Source organism: Silene latifolia, chromosome 10 (genome assembly GCF_048544455.1).
Source record: "Silene latifolia isolate original U9 population chromosome 10, ASM4854445v1, whole genome shotgun sequence".
In the NCBI taxonomy this organism is placed as follows: domain Eukaryota; kingdom Viridiplantae; phylum Streptophyta; class Magnoliopsida; order Caryophyllales; family Caryophyllaceae; genus Silene; species Silene latifolia.
In genome coordinates, this window is record NC_133535.1 from 2,901,026 (window position 1) to 2,914,415 (window position 13,390).

At 39.5% G+C, this 13,390-nt stretch overlaps 2 protein-coding genes across 2 annotated transcripts; both read right to left on the reverse strand.

Moving 5' to 3' along the window:
• Nucleotides 1-3,096, reverse strand: LOC141604706 (serpin-ZX-like). Its single transcript, XM_074423172.1, has 2 exons — nucleotides 2,611-3,096; nucleotides 1-1,538 (listed from the first exon to the last, which is right to left on the reverse strand). Exons 1-2 carry the CDS (start codon nucleotides 3,013-3,015, stop codon nucleotides 765-767), a joined length of 1,179 nt encoding a protein of 392 aa, XP_074279273.1. The 5' UTR covers nucleotides 3,016-3,096; the 3' UTR covers nucleotides 1-764.
• Nucleotides 3,097-10,681: 7,585 nt separating this feature from the next.
• On the reverse strand, nucleotides 10,682-12,891 carry LOC141607017 (serpin-ZX-like). The gene is made up of 2 exons (XM_074426393.1): nucleotides 12,442-12,891; nucleotides 10,682-11,637 (listed from the first exon to the last, which is right to left on the reverse strand). The coding sequence occupies exons 1-2, from the start codon at nucleotides 12,844-12,846 to the stop codon at nucleotides 10,858-10,860; spliced, it is 1,185 nt and encodes a 394-aa protein (XP_074282494.1). The 5' UTR covers nucleotides 12,847-12,891; the 3' UTR covers nucleotides 10,682-10,857.
• Nucleotides 12,892-13,390: the final 499 nt, after the last annotated feature.

Consider the following 13,390-nt stretch of genomic DNA (forward strand, 5'->3'; position numbering starts at 1 on the left):
GCCTCCATCGGTCCATTACTTGCTTCTTTAGCCCGCAACAAATCGAGATAGAATTTAGTTAAAGCCCTAGGTTGCATGACGATATAAATATCGTGTTACAAACCAATAGTTTATTTAACTTAAATTCTAATTAATTAATTCCAACCAAATAAATACTCTCTTATTTTTATAAACCATTAAAAATATATTTTCCAAAAATTAACGCATCATTTTTGTCTAGCAATGAAGTTATGTCTATTAGGTCATAACTTCACTAACCTTTAAATCAAACAAAGTAAAACCATTACCGAATGACGACCTATACTATCTAATCTTCAGTAGATCTTCAGTACACGAATCGTCTCTTCACAAGTCTCTTCATCTTGAGTCTCGTGGTTGATTTCCAATCTTGATCTCGCTTGAATGCATCGATCAAATGTATTTGAAGTTGTACCTCCTTGGTCCAAACTTCAAGCTTGCGTCATTGTAATTGTTCCTTTCTAAATAAAGACTTAAGCACACAATTACACGCATATGTTTATATATTAAGTTCACATACAAATCATTACTGTCATTATCAAAACAATTAATTAGGACTAGAGGTCCAACAAACACCTTCATAAAATAGTACAATAGTTAACACTTCAGGTGCAAACATATATAACACCTTCACACCAACAAGAAAATTCAAGTATACATAATGTCTTCAAAATGAGTACAAAAACACACAATACTTTCCCAAGATGCATCAGTTCCATATTTATCAGGAAACATGAAATGTTTTCCTAATTCTCAAGAGGGTTCACGACATGTCCGACGAACAGCACGACTCCAGTCGTGTTCTCTCTGATCAAATACATGAATGGATGATCAGCCACAAAGTCCACTTTCTCTCTAAGACACATCAACATAATAACACCGGCAGAAGCCGCAGCAGCTTCTGTGCCTTCCTCATTCACCTCGATAAAAGATTTGTGGAAAATATTCGAGACACCAAGGTCTTCAGCCTGAGGAGAATCCACCATCTCGGTCAGGTCACCCCTCGAGAAAGCCGAGTTAATTCCTAAACCCTTCAAGACCTTAGATGCCTCGAACCCTAATGATATTTTGAATCGTGGAAGTCTAAAATCGCCAACTTCGACTTTCACGTATGTAAGGTGGGTGTCTAGGAAATCGGGTTCAGAAGCCACTTTCTCATATAACGGTAGCAGACCGTCTTTTTCATCAGGAAGAAGGAAGTACATGGAGAATTGACGCCTGTCCTCACCTTGCTTGTAAGGTAGACTAAGAATTTTGAAACCGTCAAATGTTCTGATAAACTGGTCGGAGTAGCTGGTCATGTAGGGGACTTTGACTGAGGTGCCATCGAGGAGATGAAAGTCGTTTTCTTTTGTTTTCGATGGATCAAACTTCTGATCCCATTCTCCCTTAAAGTACAATGCATTTGCAAATATAAGCCTCGTCATGTTATCAACTGATCCAGGAGGTAGCAAATCTTTGATGAGGCCGCTTGTCTGTTTCTCTGCCCATGAATTCACTTCTGAAGCTACTTCATCTGCCTTCAAGTCGAAAAAAAAACCAGTTAATGATCAGTATTCTACTAACAAAATTGAAGGCATATGTAAGAAAATCCCGAGTATTGTTTTATTTTAGTTCCATACTTCCATGTATTCCGTACTTTTTATTCTAGGTTCCGTCCCTAAAGTGGTTATATACTTCTATGTTATGGAATTTAATTAAAATGAGACCTTAAACATCAAGACCTGCAACACACAAAATTTTACCAATTTGTACAAACAACACATTAGAAGGCATCAAATACATGGACATCCTTTGCTATCACAACAAAACACTACAAGAATTCAAGACACGATCGAGGCATATGCAAATGAAACCAATTGCAAACAACACACCCAATTATAGTCCTCCTAGTCCCAAGTGATGACCAATTGACAACAATTACATATGACCGATTAGTCTCCTTAAAACATATATTATCCTGTTAGTACCTACTCGGCTACTCCCTACACCCTAGGCATTTCACTTTTGACCTATGTAATGTATTTGACCCATTTTAAGTTTAAAACTGATACTTTATCTTAAACAAGAATTTTTGTTACACGACATATGACAAGATTCGAATGCACAACCATTTATATTCCCTCCATTCAAATTTGACAAGAATTTATTGTTTGTGAAGTCAAAAAGTAAATATGATACGAAAAATTCCTCCATTATATGTTTTTGGACAAAATTTATACGGAGTAACATATTAATGGATAAAAATATGGTCAAAATAAGGATTTCAAGACAGTCGTTCCATGATCAAAATTCTTTTACCTTATTTTTCTTTTGGTTCAAATGAGCGCACTATGTCACTTGAGCTAACTCTTGTTATCAGCATTAACCTTATTATTAATACAAAAACCATGTCCTGTCATAACATTGTCGACAAAGCTAGCTGACATCTACAACTAATGCCGTATCAAAATACATAAACTATCAGAGACGTTTTAGTCTAGTGGCTAAGACGAATGTATTGTGGAAAATAGGTCCAAGGTTCGAATCCCGTACTTATGTGAGCGTTTTACTAGAAAAAAAAAAATCAAAACACAAAAACCAGAGACTTACATGGTTGAGAAAGTCAACTTGAGAAGAGACAGCTTTGTACAAATCCTCGACGACCCGTTTAAATCCGGGTTTAAACGGCAAACTCTGATCAACCCAAACTCCATTAGCGAAGCTCAACTTGGGCCCACCTGACGTACTCCCATCTGCGAACACAACCGGCACGATTTCCGAGAAACGCTTGTTGAGGTCATCAATTGAGTTTGACTTGAGAACCGAGAGTATCTCATCCCGGGTCGACCCGGATGACCCGGCTGCGATTAGGCCGAGTATCACGTGTAGAGAGAGTGGGGATGATACCGAGTTTTTTGGGGTTGACTCTGCTGATGCCACGTGGTGTGCTATTTTGAGTGACACGTGGGTTTGATCGGTGATCAATTGTCGGAGGTCCATGTCAACTTCGTTCATCTGTTTTGATTTGTATTGTCGTTGGAGAATATTTGCAAATTTGATTTCTTTTGGAATGTAGGTAGATGTTACAAATATCACAAGAACTCCTAAAAGACGTAGTACATTCTTCTTTTCCCACATCATCCGGTTAATATAATTTACACAATTTTTTTTTCAGATTAAGGCTGATGTGTTAAAAAGAGCAACAGACGTAGGTCATTAATGAAACACGTAAACTGGACAAATGATTTAATTCTCACGAGGCCGCGAATTTCTATTTGACACGTCACCTTCTCAACATAATTACGATGAAATTTTCTCATGGTCCCTTTTAATTTTGTCAGATGTAACGAACGACCCATTAAATTGACGTTAAGTTTTGATGATGTGGCAATGAATTAGTAATCTGACAAAGTTAAGGGATACCATGAGAAATTTCCGTAATTTTTAATTACTAATTTATTGCCACGTCATCAAAACTTAACGACCGTTACATTAGGGTAGCATGGGCACAAAAATGGAACATATAGTACATCGTTCATGTCTAAGATTTTATGTAGGCTGCATAGAATAGAACCTCGAGGATATCATAGGCAGATTCTTAAAAACAGGGGTACCGTGGGAAATACGACAAAAATAAGGGGTACCATGAGAAATTTCCATAATTACAAAATCAATCTTTTTTATGAATAGAATAGAATAGAATAGAATAGAACGAGAGATAGTTAAGCAACAATTAGACCATATGGTACGGAGAATCCGCTCTCTAAGAACATGTCGAACGGGAAAACGTAACATACTACTCCCTCCATCCCATTTTGTATTGTTGGACATAATGCCTAATTGAAGAAGGCAATAACTTGTTTGTTGTCCCACATCGGTGGGAAACAACAAGTTCCTCTTGTTTTTATATCCTCCCTCCTTTGTATGGTTAAGAGAATGGACCAAGGTGGGTTTTGTTGTGTTTGTTGGGCCTGTGGGTTTGGGTCCAACACACGCGCGCGCCGGCCCGGCTCGGCCCGGGCTCGGGTCTGGGTTTGGGTAGAGCACCTGCGGTGCGGGCCAAAGGCCCCCTTTTGTCCTTTGTTTTTGGTTTTGTGTGTTTCTGAACTGTCTAAGTTCATTGGGCTTGTGCGGTTTTTAATCGCCTTTGGATCATTAGTGGGTGCGATTCTTCCTCCCCACTTTCGGTCCTTGATCGCCCGTTTTAGGAAGTCGTTTACGCTCCTCTAATTGCTCCTATTTTGCTATAAATAGGAGCCCTACCGTCACAAAGATACACACAAAAATCATCACTCTCCTCTTCTCTTCTCTTCTTATAATTCTCGTAAAGATATTTATTTTCGTTCCAAGTCTCACGAGTCCGAGTGGGCGCAACCGAGTTGGAGACCGTAGTGTTATCCTTGGGGAACTACCGCACTAGCCGATCGCCACCACGGTCGTGCCGAATATAGTTTTCAAGGCGGTGGCTCAGTTACCACGCACTACTATTCGGGTTATATCTCTTCTGTTTTTTCGCTTTTTCATTGTTGCTTTTACATTTTCTCCAACAATTTGAAAACTATATATCTCGTTGTTGTTAATTGTCAGAACAATGTCGTCTGTTTTAGCAAAAACTCTTCCTGATTTGACTAAACAGGAAAAATTAGACGGTCATAATTATAAGCGTTGGTCACAAATCGTTGATGTTCTTCGAACAATTGGAAATTGATTATGTCTTTGTTTAGTGACCCGCCCGCTCTGTTAAAGAGGTCAGCATTCGAGACCGTAGAGAACACCCCTCCCGCTAAATCTGGGCTAAGTCAAACGAAGAGGATATTAAGAAATTTGATAAGGACAATAAACTTGTTAGATGCCGCTTCTAAACAACATGACCGACACCCTGTTTGACTGTTTATGGTTCATAAGTCGTCTAAACGATATGGGAAAGCTTAGAGGCTAAGTATGGGGTGATGATGCGGGAAAAAGAAATATGTTGTGGGTAAGTGGCTGGAATTTCAGATGGCTGACGGGAAACCCATCATGGAACAAGTTCATGTCTACGAAAACCTATGTGCTGATGTAGTGAATGAGGGTATGAAATTAGATGACATTTTCGTGGCTAATGTTCTGTTAGAAAAGTTCCCTCCCTCCTGGTCTGACTATAGGAACCACCTTAAGCATAAGAAAAAGGACCTGTCTCTCCAAGAACTAGTAGGACACATGAGGACCGAAGAGGCAAATCGCCTTAAAGACAAACCTGTTAGTCAACCTGTTAAAACTTCTGTTGCTGCTGTTAATGCTAATCTGGTTGAGTCTGGTGGTCCGTCTTATACTGAGAAGTTCAAGGGTAAGGGTAAGGCCAAGGTTGGTCAGGGTAAGAACCAGGGTCAGGCTAAGAAGAATGGTCCAGGGAAGCATACCAAACCAGTTGCTAAGATTCAGAAACCAAAGGGTCCCATTGTTTGCTACGTCTGTGGGAAAACTGGTCACAAAGCCTACCAAAGGTAATCGAAAAGAAAATGCTGAAAGCTAATGTTCTTTGTGATCGACGATGTCATTGCTGCTGTGGTTGTGGAAGCTAATCTGGTGGGCAATGCTGCTGAATGGGTCTTGGATACTGGTGCTTCTAGACACCTCTGTGCTGATAAGGGGTTATTTGCTGAGTTCGAGGAAGTAGCTGATGGGGAATGTGTCTACATGGGTAATTCTTCATCTGCAATCATCACAGGCAAAGGCAAGATCTTTCTCAAACTCACCTCGGGGAAAACACTTGCTCTCACCAATGTTTTATTTGTACCCTCATTGCGTCGAAACCTCGTGTCTGGTGCCTTATTGAACAAAGCTGGTTTGAAACTTGTTTTTGAGGCTGACAAGGTTGTAATGTCGCGTAATGGGGAATTTGTGGGCAAGGGTTATCTTTCTGGGGGTCTTTTTGTATTGAACACTGATTCAGTTTTTAATAATAATGCATCTACTTCTGCTTATATTGCTGAGTCTATTGATGTTTGGCATGGTAGATTAGGTCATGTGAATGTTGACTATATTAAAAAACTTAGAACTATGAGTTTAATTCCAAGTTTGACGAGTCAAGAATTCTCTAAATGTGCTAGCTGTGTTGAGGCTAAATTCACAAAGAAACCTAGTAAACCAGTCACAACTAGGAATACGAGTCTTCTTGAGTTAATTCACACCGACCTAGCTGACTTCAAAAATGTGGCAAGTAGAGGTGGAAAGAATTATTATGTCACCTTTATAGACGACTGTTCAAGGTACACCCGTGTCTATCTCGCTAAGACTAAAGATGAAGCAAAACAATCGTTTATAAACTTTAAAAATGAAGTCGAAAATCAACTCGACGTAAAAAAATTAAAAGGGTAAGGTCTGATAGGGGTGGTGAGTATAAATCTAGTTATCTAGCCGACTTTTGTGCCGCTAACGGTTTAATACATGAGACTAGTCCACCTTACTTACCTCGCTAACGGCGTAGGCTGAACGAAAAAATAGAACCTTAAAAGAGATGATGAATGCTATGCTTTTAAGTTCGGCCTATCCGACGATATGTGGGGGAAGCAATTCTATCGGCTTGTCACATTCTTAACCGTGTACCTCATAAGAAACTTGACAAGACACCCTATGAAATTTGGAAGGGCTATCCTCCTAACCTGAGTTACCTTAAGGTATGGGGGTGTTTGGCTAAAGTGGGTTTACCAGATTTTAGGAGACCTACCGTTGGACCAAAGACCTATGATTGTGTTTTTATAGGTTATGCTCAAAATAGTTCCGCTTATAGATTCATGTCTTTAAGTGACCGTTCTATATCTGAAGCTAGAGATGCTGTGTTTTTTGAGCATGTTTTTCCATTACAGAAGAATGTTGATTCACCTCCTAGTTTACCTGTTACATCTGTTGATATCTCTTCACATGCTAGTAGTAGCACTTCTATTGATCATGTTGTTGAACCTAGAAGGACTAAGAGACCTAGATGTCCAAAGAACTTTGGAGCTGATTTTGTTTCAACTTTGCTGTCTGAACATGGATACACTGTTTGTGCTAGTGATGAATTTGTTTCAGCCTTTTTAATAGAAGATGACCCAAAAACGTATAGTGAGGCAATGAAATCCATTGATGCTAATTTTTGGAAAGATGCTATTAAAAGTGAACTTGACTCTATTGTGTCAAATCAGACTTGGGAGTTGACTGATTTACCTAAAGGTAGTAAACCCATTACAAGTAAATGGATCTTTAAAAAGAAAATGAGACCTGACGGTACAATAGAGAGGTTCAAAGCTAGACTTGTAGTTAGAGGCTTTACACAAAAGAAGGGTATTGATTATTTTGATACTTACTCTCCTGTGACCAAAATTTCGACTATTAGGACTCTTATTGCCTTAGCTGCTATTCATAACCTTGTTATACATCAGATGGATGTTAAAACTGCCTTTTTGAATGGTGAACTAAGGGAAGAGATCTATATGTCTCAACCTGAAGGTTTTGTGATTGAGGATCAAGAGAGTAAAGTGTGTAAACTGAACAAGTCTCTTTATGGACTGAAACAAGCACCTAAACAGTGGTATGAGAAATTTAACAACACTTTGATAAGTAATGGCTATGTGGTTAACAATTCTGATTCATGTGTTTATTCAAAGGTAATAGAATCCGATTGTGTGCTTATATGCCTTTATGTTGATGACATGTTAATACTTGGTAATAATTTAGAGGTGATAATTAGAACCAAAGAATTTTTGTCATCACAATTTGAGATGAAGGACTTAGGAGAAGCTGATGTTATCCTAGGAGTTAAGGTCATCCGAAACCCCAATGGAATCTGTCTAAGTCAATCTCATTATGTTGAAAAAGTGTTGAGAAAGTTTAACTGCTTTGATGATGTGCCTGCTAGAACACCCTATGATCCTAGTGTAGCATTGTGTAAAAACTTGGGCAAGAGTGTTTCCCAAGAAGAATATGCTAAAATCCTAGGTAGTGTGATGTTTTTAATGAACTGTACTCGACCAGACATTGCTTATGCAGTTAGTAGACTGAGTCGTTATACACATAACCCTAGCAATGAACACTGGAATGCTCTTCGTCGTTTACTAAAATACCTAAAAGGAACAGTTGACTTGTGTTTGCATTATAGTAAATTTCCTGCTGTGTTAGAGGGATATTGTGATGCGAATCAAGGTTGCGTAACGATGAGATCTGCTCTACTAGTGGTTATGTCTTTACCATGGGTGGAGGTGCTATATCGTGGAAGTCTTCTAAACAGACTTGTATTGCACGCTCTACCATGGAATCGAGTTCATAGCTCTTGAGTTGGCGGGACAAGAGGCCGAATGGTTGAAAAACCTTTTAGCCGATATACCAATGTGGGGGGGCGGACGGCTAACACCGGTCTCCCCGCACCGTGACTCGCAGTGTCGCGCCATTGGTGTTGCAAAGAATAGTGTCTACAATTCGAAAAAGAGACATATTCGAATAAGGCACGCTGCAGTTAGACAACTCCAAGACAATGGAGTGATTGCTTTGGACTATGTGAAGTCCGAAAACAATCTTGCCGATCCCTTTACTAAAGGGTCAAGCTAGGAGACTAGTCGTTGATACGTCGAGGGGAATGGGGCTTAAGTCCTTAGGTCAAGAGTGAGACTTGACTAGGTCTAAAGCTTCTATTCCTATGGCGTTGTATGATTCATAGCCTTTATGGTGGTGCTTTTGAGACGCACTTGATGAATTATACACCAGGTTGGACTTAGGTCCTTAATGACTCGTGTGAGAAGTGCTATTGAGAAGCACTTGAGTCACCTACGTAGATGTAACGATCATTAGACTATGTGAAGTCTTCTGAACACATCTATTAGTACCGAGGTAAACGCATAGCTCTAAAAGAGCGCGTTGCACTTTCGCGGAACGACCTTAATTTGAAGGTATGATATGTGTTGTGGGGGGTATCGACCGAAGCTCAGCTAGGAATTCAAATCGCAAGATATTCTCTCGCTGTAAGTAAGTTGTTTCCTCATTTCACTAAAGTGTCAATTCAAATCGAAAGATATTGATACCTAAGTATCCAATCCTTCCTTTACCCAGTTTTCTTTCTTTCTGTCTTCTCTTAGCCATTAGTGGGGGATTGTTGGACATAATGCCTAATTGAAGAAGGCAATAACTTGTTTGTTGTCCCACATCGGTGGGAAACAACAAGTTCCTCTTGTTTTTATATCCTCCCTCCTTTGTATGGTTAAGAGAATGGACCAAGGTGGGTTTTGTTGTGTTTGTTGGGCCTGTGGGTTTGGGTCCAACACACGCGCGCGCGCGCCGGCCCGGCCCGGCTCGAGCTCGGGCTCGGGTTTGGGTAGAGCACCTGCGGTGCGGGCCAAAGGCCCCCTTTTGTCCTTTGTTTTTGGTTTTGTGTGTTTCTGAACTGTCTAAGTTCATTGGGCTTGTGCGGTTTTTAATCAGTCTTTGTGACTGTTAGTGGGTGCGATTCTTCCTCCCCACTTTCAGTCCTTGACTGCCCCGTTTTAGGAAGCTGTTTACGCTCCTCTAACTGCTCCTATTTTGCTATAAATAGGAGCCCTACCGTCACAGTATACACACAAAAATCATCACTCTCCTCTTCTCTTCTCTTCTTATAATTCTGGGTAAAGATATTTATTTTCGTTCCAAGTCTCACAGTTCCGAGTGGGCGCAACTGAGTTGGAGACTGTAGTGTTATCCTTGGGGAACTACCGGCACTAGCTGATCGCCACCACGGTCGTATCGGAATATAGTTTTCAAGGCAGTGGCTCCGTTACCACGGCACTACTATTCGGGTTATATCTCTTCTGTTTTTTCGCTTTTTAATTGTTGCTGCACATTTTCTCCAACATGTATAACCCAGTTAGTGAGAAGTATTAAACAAGCACTGCTAGAATGAAAAATTGAAATTAAACCACAAAGAGTAAGATACCCCAAGCGCACAAACTCTATAGAAATAGTTAATACATGCATCCATTTCGAAAATCGTGCACGAAATGTATATGGTTTATTCTGCGAACACAAGCGGCACGATTTCCGAGAAAAGCTTGTTGAGTTCATCAATGGAGTTTGACCCGATAACTGTGGTCAATTCGTCCCGGGTCGAACCGGAGGATCCGGCTGCGATTAGACCCAGTATCACGTGGATTGAGAGTGGGGTTGACTCGGATGTTGATATTATTTAGCAATAACAATATGCCTATTATTATTGCTAAATAATATCTTTCCATAACAATAATACCGAGTTTTTTGGGGTTGACTCGGATGTTGCCACGTGGTGTGCGAGTTTGAGTGACACGTGGGTTTGGTCTGTGATCAATTGACGCAGGTCGTCCATGTCTACCTTGTCCATGTGTTTTGATTTAGCGATTTTGGTTTTTGGGAAGTCGATTACCGAGAAGCACGTCGTAGACTTGGCAAAATCGATCCGAGTCAATAACTTGACTTGGTACATATCCGAGTATATATATTACATGCAAAGCACGTTGTAGATTTTGTAAAACCGATCCGAGTCAATAATTTACGCTTTGTTGAACTTAAAATTTTATTTTTGTATATAGTGATCAAATCGAGTTTCTGAGCAAGTATATATGGTTTTGAAAAAAAGTAGAATAGATTGGATATGAATTTTAATGTTTTGTATATGGATCGTAATTGGATATGAATCAGTAATTCAATAGGTAAGTGGAGCGGGTTTAAATCTCGCAAAACAAAATCCATTGCCAACGTAAATTTAAAAATACATAACGTCTTCAAACAATGAGGTGCAAAACACACTCACAATAACTTCACAAGATGCAACAGTCAATACAAGGCAAAAGGCAATCACTATATCAGTTCCATATTGATTAGCAAACTTGAAGTGTTTTCTTAATTCTCAAGAGGGTTCACGACATGTCCGACGAACAACACGACTCCAGTCGTGTCCTCTCTGATCAAATACATGAATGGATGATCAGCCACAAAGTCCACTTTCTCAACAATTCTTAGACAGCATGCCCTCATGACACCAACAGAAGCTGCAGCGGCTTCTGTACCTTCCTCATTCACCTCAATAAAAGCTTTGTGGAAAATGCTCGAGACGCCAAGGTTTTGACCCTCAGGAGAGTCCACCATCTCAGTCAAGCCACCTCCCGAGAAAGCCAAGTTAATTCCTAAACCCCTCAAAATGTTAGAAGCTTCAAACCCAAATGATATTTTGAACCGCGGAACTCTAAAGTCTCCAACTTCGACTTCCCAAACGGGAAGGTGTTCATCTAGGAAACCTGGTTCAGAAGCTACTTTTTCAGATAATGCTAACAAACCATCTTTCTCATTTGGAAGAAGGAAATACATGGAGAATTGGCGCTTGTCCTCGCCTTGCTTGTAAGGTAGACGAAGGACTTTGAAATCATCACAAGTTTTAATATACTGGTCTTCATAGCTACGCATGTAAGGTACTTTGACTGAGGTGCCATCGAGGAGATGGAAGTCGTCTTCTTTTGTTCTCGATGGATTAAACGCCTTATTCCACGCTCCCTTAAAATACAGTGCATTTGCAAATATAAGCCTCGTCGTCTCATCAACTGATTCTGAAGGTAGCAAATCTTTAATGAGGCCGCTTGTCTGTTTCTCTGCCCATGAATTCACTTCAGAAGCTACTTCAGCTGCCTTCAGTCGGAAAAGAAATAATTAAAAAACAGTTCATCACGTGATCAGTATTTTATTGCAATCAATTTTGATATTACTAAGCAGTTCATAACTTCATATTGCCTTGGAACGGCCTACGGGCCTAGTATAACATTAACGTTCACATTTATAAAATCTGCTGAAAATTGAAATATAATCTGATACTCCCTACATCGTAGTCAATAGTAACATAGAGGCAACAGATAAACATGAAGTTGACACTTATATTATTTTGTGACGGAGCACAAAATATAAAAATGAAGTTTACACTTTTATTATTTTATGATGAGTATTTTAATAAAATTTAAACAGATATTGAGTTGGAGGGGTACTTTAGATATCTAAAGATGAGAAAGTACCAATTATAGGCATCATGAATGAAAGATTTAAGGGATATTCTTTTGGTATTCATCAACTTTTTCATTTTCTAAGATTTACCGCTCTTTTCTTGTAAAAAATTTGAACGGTTAAAAGCTCTTAATTACAAGTTCAGAATACGATAAAACTTTTTGTCAAATTGATCGTCTTAAGATCTTCAGTTTGAAAAAAATTCACCAAAATCTTAACTCGTAGTGAAAAATGGGTCAAAGGTCAACTATTGGCAAATGGCAAGTCTACTCTTTAGGTCGACGGGGTGACCATTTGATAAATGATAACATGTCCAAATGACGGGAATCAAACCCAAGTTAACCGGTTAAGCTAGCTAACATCTAGGACCGTTTACCTTCCATGAATAACCATATCCATTTTATATCAAAAGTCAAAACACATAAATTAGAGGCTTACATTGGTGAGAAAGTCAACTTGAGAAGAAACAGCCTTATACAAATCTTCAACGACCCGTTTAAACTCGGGTTTAAAAGGCAAGCTCTGATCAACCCAAACTCCATTAGCGAAGTTCAACTTGGGCCCACCTGACTTACTCCCATCTGCGAACACAAGTGGCACGATTTCCGAGAAAAGCTTGTTGACGTCATCGATTGAGTTCGACCCAAGAAACAAGGTCAACTCGTCTCGGGTTGATCCGGATGACCCGGCTGCGATCAGGCCGAGTATCGCGTGCAGAGAGAGTGGCGATGATACCAAGTTTTTTGGGGTTGACTCTGATGATGCCACGTGGTGTGCGATTTTGAGTGACACGTGGGTTTGGTTTGTGATCAATTGTGGGAGGTCCATGTCAACCCTCTCCATTAGCTTTGATTTGTTTGTTTTGTGGAGAGGAGGACAATATTTGAATTTGTGAGATTTGACTTTTTGAGTAAATATTTGAATGGAGGAAGTATGAATATAATCACAAAATCTCCGAATTCGGCAGGTATCCGTCACTATCCGTCACTTTGGAGTGACGGATACCATCTCCTCTCACAAATGACCCAAATAGAGGAGAGATGGAAGCACATGGGGGTGCCCCCACCTTGTCCCCCCTATCCGTTTTGTGAGTGGCATTACCCGTCACTTGCTCCGACCCGTCTTCAGCAAGACTAACTGGAATATAATATACGAAGTACTTTTTTTTTTAATTGAATTGTTTACGTTTGCTTTTTTGACACTGTTTATAGGTGAAAAATTTTTTCAATACAACTTCTAACGTATATAATATAAAAAAGATAGTCATATGAAATCTTGTTTAAATCATCTTATCAAGTGCATTATGAAAATCAAATTTTTATAATTTTTAATGATATATAACTAAAATATGAACAAAATAAAACAAACATTGACGTACATGTATAAA